This window comes from Giraffa tippelskirchi, chromosome 4 (genome assembly GCF_054371585.1).
Source record: "Giraffa tippelskirchi isolate mGirTip1 chromosome 4, T2T-mGirTip1v1.2.pri, whole genome shotgun sequence".
NCBI lineage: Eukaryota > Metazoa > Chordata > Mammalia > Artiodactyla > Giraffidae > Giraffa > Giraffa tippelskirchi.
In genome coordinates, this window is record NC_137278.1 from 19,912,235 (window position 1) to 19,932,676 (window position 20,442).

Consider the following 20,442-nt stretch of genomic DNA (forward strand, 5'->3'; position numbering starts at 1 on the left):
ACATTAGAAAACAAAAGCACATCAAAGCGTGTGCAGAGAGGCTAAGTGTTCGCTCTGCTAGTTGTTTTATCTCCTCTCTCCTCCTTCCCTCCCAGTGTTTGCTGACTGTCTCTCCTGTGCTGGGCACTAGTTTGTATACGTACACTAATGCACACAGAGACAACCCATACCTCCCCGTGGACATACAGGCTCCCGGTCCTGTGGAAGGATGGGGGTAGTTATAGGGAAAAATACAGATTTTAATAACTCTAACATCGAAGAAGAAGTTATAAGAACTGTCAGCAATATGAAGTCCAGCATAGCAGTAGGAGGGATGGGAGATAAAGCAGGAGATGGGGGTGGTAGGCATTGGGGGCAGCCCTGGAGGGCATGCTTGTGCATCCACACTCTGTTCTCACGCTAGAATCGAATGCATCACTCTCTGGATCTACTCTGGACAACCAGTTAGTCCCTCTGGTTCTTAGGTTTCCCCAAGGAAGGTTTAGCTGTCCTGACCAACTGGTGGTTGCGTTCAGTTCAGCTGGGTGCTTCTCTGGGCGACAGTGAATGGCCAGAACACCGTTGGTTTTCTCTGCATGTCAGTTTCCTTCGTGTCCCTCTAACAACAAGTAAACACAGGGCACAGTGTTGGCATTGTTTTGGTACCTTAGTCTATTCAGTGCAGAGGAGATAGGAGTCTGGAAGGAAAAACTGACCTGTGCCTGCCTTCTTGGACCAAGTTCAGTTCAGTTCAGTCGCTCAGTCATGTCCGACTCTTTGCGACCCCATGAATTGCAGCACACCAGGCCTCTCTGTCCATTACCAACTCCCGGAGTCTACCCAAACCCATGTCCATTGAGTCAGTGATGCCATCCAACCATCTCATCCTCTGTCATCCCCTTCTCCTCCTGCCCCCAATCCTACCCAGCATTAGGGTCTTTTCCAATGAGTCAACTCTTTGCATGAGGTGGCCAAAGTATTGGAGTTTCAGCTTCAACATCAGTCCTTCCAATGAACACCCAGGATTGATTCCTTTAGGATGGATTGATTGAATCTCCTTGCAGTCCAAGGGACTCTCAAGAGTCTTCTCCAACACCACAGTTCAAAAGCATCAGTTCTGCGGCGCTCAGCTTTCTTCACCGTCTTAGACCAAGAAATTTGTCCTTATTTCTAATGCCTTTTAAGGAATATTAAACTTGCTTACAATAGAGCAGATAATCCAGGTTTCTGTAATGTTTGTTGTTTGGTTGCTAAGTCATGTCTGACTCTTTGTGACCCCACGGACTACAGCACGCCAGGTTCCCCTGTCCTTCACTATCTCCCAGAATTTGCTCAGATTCATGTCCATTGAGTCAGTGATGCTATCTAACCATCTCATCCTCTGTCGTCCCCTTCTCTTCCTGCCTTCAGTCTCTCCCAGCATCAGGGTTTTTTCTAGTGAGTCAGCTCTTCGCATCAGGTGGCCAAAGGATTGGAGCTTCAGCTTCATCATCAGTCCTTCTAATGAATATTGAGGGATAATTTCCTTTAGCATTGACTGGTTTGACCTCCTTGCATTCCACGGAACTCTCAAGAGTCTCCTCCAACACCACAATGCGAAAGCACCAATTCTTCAGCGCTCAACCTTGTTTGTGGTCCGACTTTCACATCTGTACATGACTACTGGAAAAACCATAGCTTTGACGATTTGGACCTTTGTCAGCAAAGTGATGTCTCTGCTTTTTAATATGCTGTCTAGGTTGGTCATAGCTTTTCTTCCAGGAGCAAGTGTCTTTTAATTTCACGGCTGCAGTCACTGTCCGCAGTGATTTTGGAGCTCGAGAAAATAAAGTCCGTCATATTTCTGTAATATAGGCATCTTCTTTCTCTATGGGGAAATGTTTTGAACCTTCACTAACTGATGTTATTTTGGACAGTAGTAGCCAGAGGCCTCAGGACTATCCCCTTTAGAAGCAGAGCTTATGCACAGAACACCTTCGCCCTCCTGGCCTATATCAAGATGCCCTTTGTAAACTTGTCAACCAGAGGATAAGATAAAACAAATTAGTCTCAGCTTCAGGGTCTCTCCTGCCAAAAGACTTTATTGCATAGAAACCAGACGTACCAGTGAGCGAGGCAAGGTCATAGGGGAAGGCCTTTGCGAGACAGTGAGCTTAAAGCAGAACGGTCTACCAGGTACAAAAGCTAAACCATCACGTTTTTCTTGTATTAACCAACAGTTCTATTGATTCTGGTTTGAATGGACTTCACAGTTTGTTTAAGTCGTTCAAGCATGTTCTCTGGATTTTAATAGTTCATAAGAGGTGAAACTCCAATGCTTTGGCCACCTAGTGCGAAGAGCTGACTCATTTGAAAAGACCCTGATGCTGGGAAGGATTGAGGGCAAGAGGAGAAAGGGATGACGGAGGATGTGATGGCTGGATGGCGTCACTGACTCGATGGACATGAGTTTGAGTAAACTCTGGGAGTTGGCAATGGACAGTGAGGCCTGGCATGCTGCAGTCCATGGGGTCGTAGGGAGTTGGACACGACTGAGTGACTGAACTGAACTGAACTGAAGAGGTGGTTTTGTCATCACCCCTGGAAGGCAGCCTCCCCAGAGCCTCAGAGCTGACCTCTGTCATCTCCCAGAAAGGCTCCCCTGGCCTCGGGCAGCAGGAACTGATACAAGCAGTCACCTTCCAAACGAGAGGCTTCACCATGGCTGCTGGGCCCAGATTTCACTAGCCACGATCTTGGCCACACGTGATGAAGTGCTTGATTTCTGTGACTCATGGGGTCTACTTCCTTGATTCCTGGAGGGAATTTTGGACTCTCAAGAGGGCTCTCAGTGTATCCAGTCTCAGTGGTTTAATTGCTTTGAGATTCTGTGATTGGCTGGCACTGAAGACCATAGTGTGTTTGTGCAAAGTCACTTGAGTTGTGTCTGACTCGTTGCGATGCTATGGGCTATAACCAGCCAGGCTCCTCTATCCATAGGATTCTCCAGGCAAGAATATGAAATGGGTTGCCATTTCCTTCTCCAGGGGATCTTCTCCACCCAGGGGTCAAACCCGTGTCTCCTAGCTTGGCAGGCGGGTTCGTTACCCCTGAGCCACCTGGGAAACATAATTTCAAGTACTTAAGGCTTGTACTTATACTTTAATCAAAGCTCTTCCCCCCACCTCCATCCCCACCAACTAGAAACACTGTGTGCATATTACATACACAGAATATAGTCACTTTATTTCTGCTGGTGATGCTCAAATATCAAATAATTCCTTAATTCATGTGTTGGACTACAGTATAAACATTTATTGTTTATTCACTAAGTCGTGTCTGACTCTTTTGTGACCCTATGGACTATAGCCCATGAGGCTCCTCTGTCCAAGAGATTTTCCAGGTAAGAACACTGGAGTGGGTTGTCATGACCTCCTCTAGGGAATCTTCCTGGCCCAGGGATCGAACCTGCATCTCATGTCTCTTGCACTGGCAGGTGGTTTCTTTACCACAAGCACCACCTGAGAAGCCCAAAAACCATGGGGACAAACCACATTACTGCAGGTGCCCAGTTAATGTGGATAGATGAATGGGATGGTTCTATCCCATAGGACGCATAGGCTTTAAATATGCCCCTAAGCAAGTGCCGTCTTCCATGCTTGCCTGGGCTCGTCTCTACGACCCAGCGTCTCTTTGGTCAAGGTTTTTTGTTTGTGTCAAGGTCATCTTGACTCCTGGACCAGTGTGAGCTGACAGTGACCTTTGCCCCCTGGATGTCTCTGGTTGGTGGTTCAGGATGTGAATGCCTAGTGAACGATGGTTCACTTGGAGGGGTCTTGGGTGTCAGGTGGGGACGATCGTGGTTTGTTTGCTCCCCCCAGGTTTCTCTGGGAATTGTGTCGGCTGTGGCAAGAAGGGCTTCTGTTACTTCACGGAGTTCTCCAATCACATCAATCTGAAGCTGACCACACAGCCCAAGAAGCAGAAACACTTGAAATACTACCTGGTCCGCAATGCCCAGGGGGCTCTGACCAAAGGGCCTCTCATTTGCTGGAAAGGCTCAGGTGAGCGGGCTCTATGGGGTGGGTCGTATGAAGGGGGCACCTCCAGGCCAGCCAGGGGCCTGTTGGCCCGACTCTGGGCCGAGACTGCTCTGCAGTGCACATGGTGGGCAAGAGGTCAGCCCTACGAAATCAAAATGCAATTTTGTCCTCCGGGCGTCCAGTTTATAGTATCAGTCTGATTGTATGGGCGCTTTGAAAGCTGACACAGGGCCACGCGGTGTGGTGTCTTCTTGTGGTAATTATCTGGGGCAAGATTCTCAACCAGGGGTGATTCTGTCCCCCAGAGTTATTTGGTGATGTCTGAAAACACTGTTGACCATCCCTGTGACTGCAGGGAGACCCTGCCATCTCATAGGTGGAGGCCAAGGATGCAGTGCCCGGGGCTGCCCTCTGCAGAGAATTGTGCAGCCCAGTGTCAATAGTGCTGAAGTTGAGAAGCCCCGACTTAGAGAAAGCTCAGCCCAGATAGCCTCCCTCCCTGCCCCGCAGCCATGTCAACCATGAACATAAAACATCAGCTTCCTGGGGCTGGGGCTGGCAGAAGAGAGCGGGCTCCAGGGCCTCCCTCCATCCTTCTCTTCTGTCGCCCTGTATCCTCCTGGCTGCAGTCAGCTCTGGAGGCAGAGGGAGGGGCTGGATTTTCTAGACCCCACTGAGATGCCCCTTCTCCCATCAACCAACTGTGGAGGGACGTGTCCTAGAAGGGTTCTCAGCAAGGTGCCCAGGAGAGGCAGCCTGTTGTCCCTCACTTGTCTGTGTCAGTGCTCTCTAGTCACCTGGAATATCCCAGCCAACTTCTGTGAGTAGAAAACAGGGGCTTCAGGAGGGGCTGGTTCTAGGCATTCATCCCCTGTCCCCTCCCATCACTCCTCTCCTCCCCGTCTCCTTTTCTTGCTTGCACGCGCCCTCAGTCGCTCAGTCGTGTCAGACTCTTTGCGACCCTATGGACTGTAGCCCACCAGCCTCCTCTCTCCATGGGATTCTCCAGGCAAGAATACTGGAGTGGGTTGCCACATCCCTCAATAAATATTTCTTGAGCTCCTACTATATACGTGCCTGTTATTTTGTAGATCCCGGAGAGGAAGTGGTTCTTCCCCTTGTGGGACCAGCCAAGAGTCCTTGATCACTTGCTGTGACCAAGCCCCTCTCAGGTTCAATACCTCAGGGGGAGGTAATCTTCCCAGTGGAGAATGATTTAGGGGGTGGAGGAAAGTATTAGCTCTTCCTTTGTTGCTATTGTTGTGTTAGTTGCTCAGTCCTGTCCGATTCTTTGAGACCCCATGGACTGCAGCCAGCCAGGCTCCTCTGTCTGTGAAATTCCCCAGGCAAGAATACTGGAGTGGGTTGCCATGCCCTCCTCCAGGGGATAGTTGAGACCCAGGGATGGAACCTGGGCCTCTGCATTGAAGGCAGATTCTTTCCATCTAGGCCACCAGGGAAGCCCAGCTGTTCCTTTACCTTTGAGTAATGCTGTTTGTCCCTTGGACTTGGAGCTCTCATTTGCATCATATGTTTTTCCCGTAATGCTGTTCGTCCCTTGGACTTGGAGCTCTCATTTGCATCGTATGTTTTTCCCGTAATGCTGTTCGTCCCTTGGACTTGGAGCTCTCGTTTGCATCATGTGTTTTTCCCTTCTTCCAAAATGGTCACCACTGCTACTGCTGCTGGCAAGAGGACTGTCCCTTAGGTGGCTCCCCTAGAGACCGAGCCTGCGGGATGGCCCCTGCCCACCCCCCACCGGCTGCACTGGAGCAATGACGGGGAAGGCATTGGCACCCTTGTGGTTATCTCTACACCTGGCTCTCCCGCAGGCCAGGTTCTGGCCTCGGAAGTCATCACTCGCTGTGGGGGAGGAGCAGAAGCTGACTGTCATGCGTACATCTTCCCCCGCAGAGTTCAGAAGCCGCCAGGCATCCATGGGTGCGTGCTCCAGCTCTCTGTTCCTGCCGCTGGACAGCTCTGGGCCGCCAGCCCCCTTCCCTGGCGAGCCCGGTCCCGGGACAACCCCAAGCACCCCGCTGGGAGCCCCGCAGGCAGGTGAGGTGGTGCCGCAGCGCCGGAGGTGCTGGGAGTTGGTTTTAGTTTCCCCAACTGGAAAATGGAGGTGTGAAGATGCTCGCCTAGGATATCACGGGCAGTAGGGTTTGGTAGCAGGTATTTCTGCTTTGTGAACTTGGCCTCGGCCATGCAAAACACACCTGATAAGCACGACAGCTGATGGCAAGTAGTCACCAACCTCCTTCCCAAGGGCTCTGGCAGGGGGGTTGGTGGTTGGGGAGGTCCTCCTGCTTAGGGGAGTCTGCTGAGGGGCCCTGGGCCCCTGCTGCATGTGGCTCAGCATCCATAGCGAAGAGGCTGCACCTGGGGGGGAGCACACTCCCCCCAGAGGCCCCCTGCCCTCCTTCCACGTGGTATCGGCCTTCATCCTCCCAGGCCACCTGGGGCCTGGCACGCCTGGGCTGCTGCAGGGATGAGTGTTTCTGCCCACAGAGCACCTGGGTGCGATTCCAGCGCTGCCGCCTCCTAGCTGAGAGATTTGGGGCAGCTCATTTTAACTCTGTGACTCTCCGTTTCCTCATCTGTACACTTGGAGAGAATCTTTTCTATTTTGCCGGGTGATTATAAAAATTAAACGTGATGATAGTGATAGCAAATACTTAGTGCTTGCAACCTTCTGTTAACTCCCGTCGTCCTCACAGTGGCTCTAATATTACCCCCACCCTCTAGATGAGAAGGTGGATGCACAGGGAGGGGGTGTAACGTTCAGGAAGGTTGCACCACGAGTTCGAGGCAGCGTGGGGCACAGACAGGGGTCGTCTGGCTTCAGAACCCTCCCTTCACCCCCTCACGGTGCCCCCTCGACACAGGGGATGTTTAGTGCTCCTCCTGACTCTGGAGTACCTTCCACACCATTCTGGCCCATGTGGGTGACTTAGAGCAGAGCCCACAATTGCCCCCAGAATCCTCCTGAGGCCCGGGGAGCCCCAGATCCTGTGTGTAGCCTGGCCCTGGGCGACGGCAAACCCGACTGCTTTCCTGAGCATGTTTGATGTGATCCTGAACCCGGGAGGGTGAGCGAGAGGGTGGGAGGAGGGTGGAGCAGGTGCAGGGGCGCTCCTGGAATCCCAGGGCCCCCACGGGCCCTTCTCTTACGGGGAGTGCTCAGTGGAGCACTCGTGGGAGCGTGTGTCCTGTGTGTGCACATGTGTGTGTGTGTGTGTGTGGGCATGTCTGTGTGTGTCTGCTTTCTTGGGGGGCTGGGCGGGGACAGAATCACTCTGTCAAGAGTCCTGACCCCTGACGAGCCGCATCAGTGGAAAGCTAATATGTTAAATGGAGGGAGAGCCGTTTCCTGCTTGCTGGGCATCCCATGGTCTCCCCTCTTTGTCTCTGCTCTCAGGACCAGCCCCTGATCACCCCGCCCTAACCGCAGCCCTGGGTCCGGCTATTTTCAACGGCAAAGATTCCCCGAAGCACCAGCCGCTGGTGAAGAACCGCCTGTCCGCAGTGCCACGTCCCTCGGCCTTAGGTAAGTAACCTTGACCGTCCTGTTCGGGGGGGGGGGGTCTTGCTCTGCTTTGGGCCAAGGCAGTGGCAGGTGGGAGACACTAGAGCCACTGCGCCGGGGCCCCTGAGCCTCCTGGAGTTGGAATGAGAGTCAGGCTGGATCAGCAGACACCTCCTGCATCTCAGGGAGTGTGTCCAGCCCCCAGTGCTGGGGGTAGGGAGACGCATGGCTTCTGCCCCCAATCTGGGTGATGAGTGTGCGCCAGGACACAGTGGGAGCCCATTATGAGTGGTGACTTGTTGCTCTGTGGGCCGGTGACATTCCTAGGAACAGTCATCGTCACGCACCCTGGAAGCCCGGTTACTCCATGGAGCCTGGCCCAGAGGAGGCAATGGGTGCTGGTAGAGAGAGGGGGCTTGCACCATTAGGGGTACAGCTGGAGCCTCGGAGTCCCGTGCCTGAGGCCTGCTCTGGGCAGGGTGGACTCTGTTTCAAGAAACCGCTTCTGAAGCTACATGGAGTGTGTGACAAGGACTTGGGGGCTCAGTGGTTCTCAGCGGAAATGCTGCCCCCCACGGGACGGGACAGGGTGGGGGGAGGAGTTAGGAAACGGGCAGAATCCCTTTCTGCATTGTCCCAGCTCAGGGTCCGGTGTTGCAGTGCCTGCAGGGAGTGGGCTACAGTGAAGACTTGTCTCTCCCCAGATGCCAAATAGGGTCCCCCTTCCCAGCACAAGGACACGTAGCCAGAAATGGTTGGTCCACAGAGGCAGCTCCTGGTGACATCATTTTGGGAGAGCTTTCGGGAAGATCCTCTGGAGGAGGGCATGGCAACCCACTCCGGTATTCTTACCTGGAGAATCCCCATGGACATAGGAGTCTGCTGGGCTACAGTCCATAGGGCCTCAACGTCAGACACAACTGAAGTGACTTAGCACGCACACACGAGGAGCTTAGAGTCTGTGTAGAGGCAGTTAGCACCCCAAAGGAAGCACACACCTGCAGACCTTCTGCCTTCATACCGAGGCCCCATCCCATTGCCCTTCCTCCTCTGGTAGTTTAACGTGGCTTTTAGAGGAGCTGGCATCTCAGTCTGTGTGGGAGCTCTTCCCCGCTTTTGAGGACAAATGTGTGGGGAAACGAAGATGTGGTTCTAAATGACATCAGGGTGACAGAAGCTGCCGCAGAGGTCGCGGGGGTCAGAGGAGCCCACCTGTGGGAAAGCTCTTTGCAAGCAAAGAACTTCATGTCTTTAAACATTTTATTCACTTCGTTTCATTCATTTTCAGTCGGTCTAAAGAAGAGGTGAAAATAACTTTGGGTTATTTTTAAGAGACTCAAAAGCAATAATTCTCAAACGGCAGCATGTCTAAGGATAACCAGGGGTGCTTGTGACTAAGTGTTTCCTTTTCATTTCTGGAGATCTGCTTCTGTAGGTTGAAGTGTGCCCAGGAGCGGGCACTTGGTACAAGCTCCTCCTGGTTCTGTCCAGCTTTGTCTCTAGCTAGATTTGGAGAAACACTGCTCCAGTGGTTCTCAACCCTGGTTGTGGTTTAGAATCACCAGGAGCTTGAGGTGGGGATGGGGGGTGGGGTGCGTCATCGGGAGGTGTGTGGATATGCTGGGGTTCTGATTTCCTTGGGAGAGGGTTGCATCAGGAATAGAGCGTTTTAAAATTTAAACTTTATATAATGCGTCATGGTTGAACATAGAGCTCTAAAGGTAAGGGAAATTTTGTGTCGGATTGGTCCCCCAAAATGTGGTAACCAATTCTTGGTATTTTGAAGAATCCAAGAACGGAGCATGAGTCAGGCTCATGCTGTTCTGGCGTGGGCAGGATGACTCATTAGCGGCAGTGGGTACCAGCTTCTGTTCCCCTGGATTTTTTTAGCCTGAAATTAGCTTTCAGGGTTGGGGTGGGGAGAGGTGCACAGGTGGATCGGTACTGCCCCCGAGTGGTGAAACTGTGGTGGTGGGTTGACTGCCACTGGGGCTTGTCTACAGAAACAAGTATTAATTTACTGGAATGTGGAGCCGATGATGGACTTCCCTGTACTTCAGACATAAAGAATCTATCTGCCTGCAATGTGAGAGACCTGGGTTCAATCCCTGGATTGGGAAGATGCCCTGGAGAAGGGAATGACTACCCACTCTAGATAATGAGGATCTGGACTTGGTAGCTACCATTTATTGGCCCCAAACTCTGCCTTACATATATTCTCTTTAGTCTTGATCAAGTCACCTTTCAGAGTAGGTTTTATGATCCCATTGTAAAGATGAAGGAGGTAAGGCTCGGAGAGCTAAAGCTTAGACACTGACACAGCTTTGGAATGAAACATTTATAGAGGTCGACAGGATATTTCTTTAAGCCTAGATACTTCCTCCAGACTGTTTGTTAGTTGCTCAGTCGTGTCCAAGTCTTTGCGACCCCATGGACTGTAGCCCACCAGGCTCCTCTGTCCATGGAGTTCTCCAGGCAAGAATGATGGAGTTGGTTGCTGTGTCCTCCTCCAGGGGATCTTCCAGACCCAGGGATCGAACGGGCTCTTCTGCATCACAACAGATTCTTTACCATGTGAGCCACTAGGGAAGCTAAAATGCACTAGATGCTAAAATGCATTGTAAAGCTGTGCTTTAAAAAAAATAACAAATAAGTGTTCTCCAGCTCAGGGGACAATTTTGCTGAAGCATGTCTTTGGTGACAGCCTAATCCACACTCTGAATGTTGTTGTCTAGGTATCTTATCAAACTCCGGCCCCCCCAAAAAACGCCACAAAGGCTGGTCTCCAGAATCTCCATCAGCTTCGGATGGTGGCTTCTCCCAGGGAGGGGGGAACAGAGCCAAGTATGGTAAGTGATGGAGCCTACCCCAGATGCAAGGCTTGGGAACTGGTGGTGTGTGTGTGTGTGTGTGTGTGTGTGTGTATGAGTGTGTGTGTGGGAATGTGTGTGTATGAGTGTGTGCATGTTCATGTGTTCATGTGTGTGTGTGTACACACATGATTTCATATGTACGGGTGAGAAAGTTCTAGGGAGGCACACTTGAGTATGACAAAAAATTCTCTTTCTCATGTATTAGACTTGCTTCACAAAGCCTAGGATTCCTGTACAGTATTGAGTTTCCTGATCTTAGAGGAATTTCTTCTAAAAGCCTTGCTTGTCAGTTGGCAGGGACATTGAAGAAGAGAAAAGTAGGTTGTTCGGTGGGGAAGGGGGACCCGGTAACCTTTAAGATCTTTTGACTCGGGAACCTGTGGTTCCCAGACTTGGGTGCTCCTGGAGGTGTGGAGAAGGTCAAGTTGTGGCAGGTGTGTTGGCCGGCCTGATGTCAGATCTGCCGGAGGTGGATGCCCTGTCTGATGTATCCTCTTCACGCTCTTGGCGTGTCCCTAGAAAGCGCAGGTGTGACCTGCATGCCCCAGGTCGGCTTGGTGGGACCGGCTTCAGTCACCTTTCCCGTTGTGGCCTCCGGAGAACCAGTGTCCGTTCCTGACAACTTGTTGAAGATATGCAAGGCCAAGCCAGTGATCTTTAAAGGCAAGTACCGCAGTGCGACAGGGGCGGAAGGTTGGGGAGCCCAGGGAATACATGCGAAACAGACAACAAGACACATCATCCCAGTCTGACTCCATACCAAGTTGTCCTCCTGGGCAAACTTCTAGAGCCATTTCCAGGGCAGTGAGAGAACCAAGCAGCCTGGTCACTGGGGTGGCCCCTGATCAGACGCCAGAAGTTTCAGAGCCTGTCACTGTTTTCCATGAGATGGCCCTGTTCCGTGACAACCATTTGCATGTTCATTTGTTCCAACGCTTTTATCTGGGCCCCACTGTAGCATCTTTGTGCCTCTTTTATGACAAATGTCACATCCTTCCCCTAAGAGTAATTCTTTCTGTTGCCTCTGATAAACCAGAATGTTTGTGAGCAGTGCTCCCCAAATTGTGGTTCCTGGACCAGCAAAAACAGCATCGCCCAGGAGCTCAGTAGAGATGTGAATTCCCAGGCCCACCCATCCCAAAATCAGAACTAGGTCCCAGTTGGAATCAGAGGCTCTGTGGTGGGGTCTGGCAGTCTGTGTTTTAGGAAGCCTTTCAGGGGACCCTAGCGCACCCTCAGGTTTGGGAAGCAATTTTCTTGAGGCTGTGAACTGTGTCCCAGTCTAGATTTCCTTTGGAGCTGAGCATGGTGCCTGCACACAGCACACAGCTGGCGTCTACTCAGTGTGTGTCTGGTGAATAAACGGAGGCCGTCTGAGTACACGACACCATGCAGGCACTTACCACATTTAATCATCTCAGCAACCACACGAGGGTTTGATATCTTCACCTCATTTTACACATGCAGAGACCGAGGCTTGGGGAAGTGAAGCTTCTGGCTGAGGGTAACCTAGCTAATAAATAGATCTGGCCCGGGCTATCCTGCCTCTGAGGGCTGCCGTCAGAATTAATCTTGTACCATTTGCTGAAGCATTTGTCAAGTTCTGTCAGTGTTTGGAGTCTCTGATGTGTACAGTGGTTTATCTTCCTAACAGCTCATCGAGGAGGCCTGGGGGGCTGGGAGGTACAGGCGATGGCCGAGCAGCTTTAGTAATTCTCTCTGGGCCTTGTGTGCTCGGCTGTAAAATAAGAAATTGGACTAAATCAGGGGTCTTCAATGTCTGGGATCTAATGCCTGATGATCGGAGGTGGAGCTGATGTAATAATAATAAAAATAAAGTGTGCAATAAATGTAATGCTCTTGAATCACCCCCAAACCATAATCCCACCCCCACCCTGGGTCTGTGGAAAAATTGTCTTCCATGAAACTGGTCCCTGGTGCCAAAAAGGTGGAGACTTCAAATGAATAAGCAAATGCTACAGACCCTGGCAGTTATAAGAGCAGGTGCACAAACCATCACGGGCTGAGAGTTCAAGATTTCCCCACAAAGGAGCTTAAGTTGCCTCCAATGCAGCTGGCCTGCATGTTTTCACTCCCTTGCATGCAGAGACCCCCAGGCTTTCCTGCTGGCTCAGTGGTAAAGAATCTGCCTGCAATGCAGGAGGCGCAGGAGACGCAGGTTTGATCCCTGGGTGGGGAAGATTCCCTGGAGGAGGGCATGGCAACCCCCTCCAGTATTCTTGCCTGGAGAATCCCATGGACAGAGGAGCCTGGTGAGCTATGACCCTCGGGGTCACAAAGAGTCGGACACGACTGAGCGACTGAGCATGCACGTGTGCACATGTGGGGACCATGCGTTGTGCCTGAGGCCAGTTGCCAAGCCGTGCCGCGTCCCCTCCCCCAGGCCACGGGAACTTCCCCTACCTCTGCGGCAACCTGAACGACGTGGTCGTGAGCCCCCTGCTGTACACGTGCTACCAGAACTCACAGTCCATCTCCAGAGCCTACGAGCAGTACGGGGCCTCCACCATACAGCCCATCTCGGAGGAGATGCAGCTCCTGCTGACCGTCTACTATCTCGTCCAGCTGGGTGAGTCCCCTCCCATTTCGCGGGAACCACTGGTGGAACAATCGCTAAAGGAGGGACGTGCACATGGTCTGATCACGGACCCTCACTCAGAGCCCTTCTGAAGACGGCCTCTGTCGTCAGGTCACTGCAGTGGTCACCACCTGAGGGGCTGGGATGGCACTGAGAATTCAAATACGATTTCCTGGGACTTGCCTGGTGATCCAGTGGTTAAGAATCTGCCTTGCAACGCAGAGGACGTGGGTTTGATCCCTGGTTGGGGAACGAAGACCCCACGTGCCACAACGAAGACCTGATGCAACCAGATAAATGTTTTTTTTTCAAAAGTGATTTCCCTGCCATTCTAGGTGCAGAGATACAGCAGGAATATCACAAAGGCTCTGCCTTCAAGGATTCTAGTGGGAGAGAGAAACAGTAAACAAGAGGAAAAGAAGGCATGGGAGTGGGGTGGGTGGTTGTGGGCTGATTCAGGTCGTCGGGAAAGGCGTCTCTGAAGAGATGGCGTGTGATGAGTCGAGACCTGAGTGATGAGGAGGAGGCAGGCTTGTGAAGATCTCAGGGAGGCAGAGTTGGTGGGGGTGGTGGGCAAGGGCCGAGGGGTGGGTGGGAGCGTGGCGTCCCAGGTCAGCGGGAGCCAGGGCAGCCGCCCAGTGAGAGCCTGAGTGTGAGGGTGTTGTCAGAGAGCCGGCAGGGCCTCAGGCTAAGGTCAAGAGTCTGTATGTCAGACACGGTGAGAACAGCTTGTGTTTATAATGCTCAGGCTGCCGTAGCAAAATACCACAGACTGTGCCGAAGCCACAGAAGTTTTATCTTCTCATAGTTCTGGAGGCTGGAAGTCCAAGGTCAGAGCAGCCCCACGGTGGGGTTCTGGGGAGGCCCTCTCTTCCCGGCTTGCGGACGGCCGTGTCCTCCCATGGCCTTTTCTTCATGCGTGTGTGTGGGGACAGAGGGTGAACTCCGAAGTTGCTTCCTTTTGTTACAGAGACACCCATCCTACTGGCCTAGGACCCCACCCTTATGAACCCACTTAACCTTAGCTACTTCTTTAAAGGCCATCTCACTAAATATAGTCACACTGGGGGTTAACACTTCAACATGTGAATGGAGGGGGACACAATTCCGTCCATAGCAGCGCTGGAATGCTTTCAGGCAGGGGACAGATATGATCTGGGTTTCCCTGGTGGCTCAGATGGGTAAAGAATCTGCCTGCAATGGAGGAGACCCGGGTTCAGTCCTTGGTTTGGGAAGATCCTCTGGAGAAGGGAATGGCAACCAACTCCAGTATTTTTCCATGGGAAATCCCATGGACAGAGGAGCCTGGTGGGCTACAGTCCATGGGGTCCCAAAGAGTCAGACACGACTGAGTGACTTTCACTTTCAGGTATGATCTGACTTCATTTCATGAATGGCCGAGAATTGAGGGCTGGCTGATGATTGACCATTGGGTTGGGGCATGTGGAAACCACTGTCAACCCTGGTGGGTGGAGATATGAGGAGAGTGGGGACAAAACCCTTACTGGAATGGGTCAGAAGGGATGGAGGTGAGGAGACTATCATGGTGAGTGTGGGCAGCTCTTGCAGTTGCTTTGATGGGTGGTGATGGTGGTTCTGGAAGCGGCTGTGGGCTCCAGGCAAAGACTTTAAAAAAACAGGAGATACAGCAGCTCGTCTAATCCAGTTTTGGCGCAGCCCGGTGAGGAAGTGGTGTGATCCCTGTTTTTTCTGATCAGAAAGCTGTATCCTAAAATAGCTCAAGGCTCCACAGCTGGTGCTGGGTGTAGCTGGATGGGGACAAGTTTTCTAAATCAAACTGTGGCTCTCTTTCCACTGGCTCACCCAAATGTGAAGTTCTGACATGTAAACCAGAAAATAGCTATAGGGAAAAATGTTGAAAGTACTCAGTCTCGCTAGTCGTCAAAGAAGTACAAAGTTAACAAATCAAACAAATGGAGTTTTTCTCAATTCAGTTGATGATAAGAACCCAAACGATGGTATCCGATAGAACTAGGGGTGCAGTAGAAGCTGGGTTGTTGTGGTTTGTTAATGTCATGGTAAGTTGTCACATTTAGACCATGTAGAGACAGTCTGATGATGTGTTACCAGTCAGCTCTGTAGGTCCATTTAGGCTCAGGAAGTTATGTCCTTTACATAAAGCTGTGTCCTGCAGAAGTATTTTTGAAGGTGCTTACTCAGAAACAATGCAAGGGTCAATGATAGATCAGTGTTGATAAGTCTGTGATGGCACCTCCAAGTCATGGGACATCACGTGCCTGGTTACAGTGCTGTGTGTGAAAGCTATAAAAGTCATGATTGTGGTTTGAAGCTGGCATGATGGTAAGGAGGCAGACACACCCTGAAGTCATTTCCCCACAATCGTTAACAGTGATTTAAACCCATTATACTGATTAAAAGGGCTTCCCTGGTAGCTCAGATGGTAAAGAATGTGCCCACAATGCGGGAGACCCAGGTTTGATCCCTGAGTGGGGAAGATCCCCTGGAGAAGGGAATGGCAACTCACTCCAGTATTCTTGCCTGGAGAATTCCACGGACAGAGGAGCCTGGTGGGCTACAGTCCATGGGGTCACAGAGAGTCGGACATGACTGAGCAACTTTCAGTTCAGTTCATAGTGATTTAAGACTCTGATGCTAGCAAAGATGAGGGCAGGAGGAAAAGGGGTCGACAGAGGATGAGATGGTTGGATGGCCTCACTGCCTCATTGGACATGAGTTTGAGCAGGCTTCTGGAGATAGTGAAGGACAGGGAAGCTCGCTCGGTGTTCTGCAGGCCATGGGATCGCAGAGTCAGACAGGACTGAGCGACTGAACAACAAAAAATTCCAGCACATGGGGGAAAAACGGCTGAGAAGCACTCAAAAATAATGTCTTTAGGCTGATGAGATGAGGGCTGCGTTTGCAGCCTCCCTCTATTTTGGATGTTGATCATTCAGATTGTATCAGGTGGTCCTTGGGATACAGCGCATCTCCCCAGCACCGCCCCGCGGTGTGGGCGGGGCAGGCGCTGAAGCCCCTCCCACCCTCTTGTCTTTGCCAGCGGCGGACCAGGTGCCCCTGATGGAGGACCTGGAGCAGATCTTCCTGCGCTCGTGGCGCGAGTCGCATCTGACGGAGATCCGGCAGTACCAGCAGGCGCCACCCCAGCCCTTCCCACCCGTGCCGGGCGCCGTGGCGCCTGTGACCTCCGCGCAGCTGCCCTGGCTGGCCGGCCTGGCTGCCAGCTCCTGCAACGACAGCGTGCACATCATCGAGTGCACCTACTCTCTGGCCGAGGGCCTCTCCGAGATGTTCCGGCTGCTGATCGAGGGCAAGCTGTCCAAGACCAACTATGTGGTGATCATCTGCGCCTGCCGAAGCGCCGCCATCGACTCCTGCATCGCCGTCACCGGTGAGGCTGGGCCCTCCGCTGGGATGCTTCTGGTGACCCCTAGAAGCCCCCCCCCCCCGCCCCCGGCTGTTGGCCCCTCAGGGGCCTGGGGTTTGCATCAGCGCTGGTTAGTAACTGCAGTTAACACTCAGCCGCCCCTGGTGTGCCCTGAATAGCACGCTTCTGGAAAATTCCATTCCTCCTGTAATGAAAGGTGCTGCAGTTCTGGTTTCTCTGAGAGACTGAGGACAAGTTTGGTTTCTGTATAGATGCAGGGAAACCCCTCTGCACCTGTGATCAGTGACTCTAGTCCTCAGCATCTTCAACTACATAATGGAGAGAAAAAATAATGACCTTACTGGGTTGTGTGGGTTAATGAGGCTGTCAGCTAATTAACTATAAACACACTTATTGAAGCCCTACTATGTGCAGCCACTGTCCTAGGGGCTGGGGATACAGGAGTGATGTCCTGCTTTCCTGGAGCCTGTGTACTGGTGGAGAGGCAGACACGGGGGGTGGGGTGGGGTGGGGTGGGGGTGGGATGTGCCCAGGGGAAGGAGGAAGTGTGGAGGATCGCAGATGAGGGGCCAATTTCATGTTGTTCCTCTGCCAGGTCCTCGTTATCTCTTGTCATTCCTTCGTCCTGAGCACCTTCTGTGTTTTTTAAATAAATTCTTTACATTGATTTGAGTAGTACCTTCAGTACTGGAGCCTCTGCTGCATCAGGCATTGGGCTGCACATTTCATAAACCTTGCCCTGTTTCATCCTCACGATAGTCCTGTGAAGTAGATAGAGCTGCCAGCCATGAACTCCAGATGAGGAAGCTGGGTCGGCCCAGGTTACACAGCTGGTTAAGTCAGGGAGAGAGTCAGGTTCCAAACTGGGCTCTGGGGCATGTGTACCATTCATTCATTTCACCAGCAGCAGGAAGCCCTGCTCTTAGCCAGGCGTGGTTCTGGGCTTGGAGGATGGAGGGAGAAAGGGATGCAGGCACAGACTCTGCCATCGAAGAGCTCATGCACTAATTCTAAGCGGAGGGCCCCATCAAAGCTGCCGTTTGTTTTCCAGGAAAATACCAAGCCCGGATTCTTTCTGAGAGCCTTCTCACCCCAGCTGAGTACCAGAAAGAAGTCAATTACGAGCTGGTTACCGGGAAAGTGGACTCGCTAGGGGCCTTTTTTAGCACCCTCTGTCCAGGTACGCTTGTAGTCAGACAGGTGCAAGTCACCATACACTGATGAGACAGAAATAAACACAGACACGAGGGGGAGGCCGTCTCAGAGCCCATCCCTGTGAGCTGCTGAGGCTGGCCTGGATTTACAGGTGCCGTGGCCCTTCCATGATGTGGAGTCCCTGGCTAGCCAATTCCTGCCCTGGCTGTGTGGTGTCTGTCCTTTAGGGGCACACGAGGGCCTCGTGCATGGTCCTCTCTACCTCCAGGGCTCTGTCCATCACCCTCTTGCCTCCCCATCTCAGTTGCTTAAAGCCTCTTGTTGGAAAAGTGTATTCTCTGTGCCTCATTCCGTGTGTTCCAAGCTTTGAGTGCCAATCTCCCTTCTTTTCCTGGCTACTCACCCTTCAAGAGTCACCCCATTTCCTCCCAGAAACCTTTGCTGGCCCCTCCTTCTCCAGGATGGGCTCAAACCCCTACCTCCTGACCTCTGGCCTCCTGCCCTAAAACCCACTGGGTCATAATGTCATTTTCCTGAGGACATCTGCCTTCCTAGGCCGTGGGCTCTTTCACAGGATGGGCCACCCTATCCCTGGTGCCCCAGGCCCAGGACAGTGCCTAACACATAGAGGTTGTTCCCTTGATGCTGAGTTTCCCTGAGATGGAAAACCCATTTCTGGTGTTCTCTCTGTTTGGGGGCAGAAGGCGACATTGACATTTTGCTGGACAAATTCCATCAGGAAAATCAAGGCCTTGTTTCTTCCTCACTTACTGCCTCCTCTGTCACCAAGTCAGCATCGCTGGATGTCAGCGGGGCACCTGCGTGCGCAAGTGAGTGGTGCTGGGGAGTGGTGGCCAAGCTCCGGGCTGGTGGGGCAGCGTCCCGGGGCCCCCAAAGTCTGCAAGGAAGCACAGTTCAAGGCACACCCAGTGGGCAAGGTGTTTCCCTAGCATCAAAGTAGACCTAATGCCTAACTTTCATTTTAGTCTTTAACGAGAACAGTCTTATTTTACCCTGAAATGTACATCTGTACACTTTCCTTTCTCTGAGTTGATTTCTAGTTTATCAATGTACTATTGGAATGTTTTATTCATGCTATGTTCCTGAGGGTCTCTGCTGGTCTCCTTCTCTTCCTGAGAACCTGCAGCCTCTTTGGAAGTCCAATCTCAGCATCAGCTTCCCTGGAATCCCGTCCTTGTCCCCTCCAGGTGGAGTAGGTCTCAGCCCCTGAGATACCCGAGTGCTGTTCATCTTTTAATTTTTAAATCAGGAATAGGGTGTGACATGACCAGCATGGTGCATAGCCCAGAGCAGGCACTCAATGAATGCTGGTCTTTTCCCATTCCCTCATCCCTCTGTGAGCCGGATGGGGCCCTTGCTTGAGTCCCCCGCAGAGTCCAGGGCTGTAGCGGTGTGCTCGCGGTGACCTCACTCTGACGGGGGCTCTGGCTCCAGGTTACCATCTGGAGCCCCACCGCATCCGGCCCTTCCAGCTGGCTGTGGCCCAGAAGCTCCTCTCCCACGTGTGTTCAATCGCGGATTCCAGCACCCAGAATCTGGACTTGGGATCCTTTGAGAAGGTGGACTTTCTGATTTGTATTCCACCCTCAGAAGTGACTTACCAGCAGACCCTCTTCCATGTCTGGCATTCAGGTATGGGCCCTTTTGGGGTTTCCCTGGTGGCTCAGCAGTAATGAAGCCGCCTGCAATGTAGGAGCCACAGGAGACATGGGTTCGATCCCTGGGTCGAGAAGATCCCGTGGAGGAGGGCATGGCAACCCACTCCAGTATTCTTGCTTGGAGAATCCCATGGACAGAGGAGCCTGGCAGGCTACAGTCTTTGGGGTCACAAAGAGCTGGACACGACTGAAGCAACTTAACATGGCATGTCACGGGCCTTTCAGGGCGTGTCTGATGACTGTTTGGGTGCAGAAGCTCTGATGTACCTACATTGATTTGGATTCTAACATCATCTTTGCTTCTGAAGCAGAGGGGGCAGTATTAACACTCCCAGTTCATAGCTCATGAAGCTGATGCCCAGAGGAAGCCACTTGTCTATGATTTTATAAACTGTTAAAGGCAAGGCATCACTAGAATATTCCCTCTGTTCCACTCAAGTCAGTGAACTATATTCTGGTATCTGGCCTCCTGACTCATGCATAACTCCTCCATCCCTGTAGCCTCCCGGCCCAGCTTGGAGCCTGCCACATGGGAGATCCTGCTCAAGGGTCTGTTGATGACTGAAAAACCTCACAGCCATGTTTGGAGCTACTGATGTATTTTCACTGTATTGCAGGGGTTTTGCTGGAGCTGGGCTTGGAGAAGGAGCACGTGACCAGGCAGAGGGTGGAGCAGTATGTTCTGAAGCTCGATGCCGAAGCGCAGACAAAGTTCAAGTCCTTCCTGCAAAACTCCTTTCAGAATCCGCACACACTCTTCGTCCTCATCCACGACCATGCCCACTGGGATCTCGTGAGGTTAGACTGGCTGCGGCACAGGGCAGGGCTGGCATTTCCCTTATTTTAGTGAAGATGTGTGGATCATATGGGTTTCCCTGGTGGCACAGTGGTAAAGAATCCGCCTGGTGATGCAGGAGATGCGGGTTTGATCCCTGGGTCAGGAAGATCCCTTGGAGAAGGAAATGGCAATCCACTCCAGTATTTTTGCCTGGGAAATCCCATGGACAGAGGAACCTGGTGGGCTACAGTCCCTGGGGTTGCAAAGAGTCAGACATGACTTAGCGACTGAGCGTGCAATGCATGCAACGTATGGATAATATTTGCGACAGTGGGTGTAAGTGTTAAAAAGATGAATGATGTTGGGCGCTTGGCATTTGTAGGCAGATGCTGTGGGATTGTTTCAGACCGTAGGGCCAGAAGTTAGCTGAGGGGTCATCT

The 20,442-nt window shown here is 52.1% G+C and overlaps 1 protein-coding gene across 9 annotated transcripts in view; it reads left to right on the forward strand.

Moving 5' to 3' along the window:
- Positions 1-20,442, forward strand: part of GREB1 (growth regulating estrogen receptor binding 1) — a 127,333-nt gene that overhangs the window by 69,504 nt on the left and 37,387 nt on the right. For all 9 annotated transcript variants that reach the window (XR_014083710.1, XM_081596546.1, XM_081596549.1 and 6 more), the window contains 11 exons: positions 3,840-4,022; positions 5,916-6,059; positions 7,423-7,551; positions 10,266-10,379; positions 10,923-11,066; positions 12,808-12,993; positions 16,043-16,393; positions 17,442-17,570; positions 18,247-18,375; positions 19,001-19,198; positions 19,842-20,022. Coding sequence is in view for 8 of the 9 variants with exons in the window: in XM_081596546.1 (XP_081452672.1) it covers positions 3,840-4,022; positions 5,916-6,059; positions 7,423-7,551; positions 10,266-10,379; positions 10,923-11,066; positions 12,808-12,993; positions 16,043-16,393; positions 17,442-17,570; positions 18,247-18,375; positions 19,001-19,198; positions 19,842-20,022 (1,888 nt within the window). In the remaining variant the exon portion in view is untranslated. The remainder of the gene's footprint in view (positions 1-3,839; positions 4,023-5,915; positions 6,060-7,422; positions 7,552-10,265; positions 10,380-10,922; positions 11,067-12,807; positions 12,994-16,042; positions 16,394-17,441; positions 17,571-18,246; positions 18,376-19,000; positions 19,199-19,841; positions 20,023-20,442) is intronic.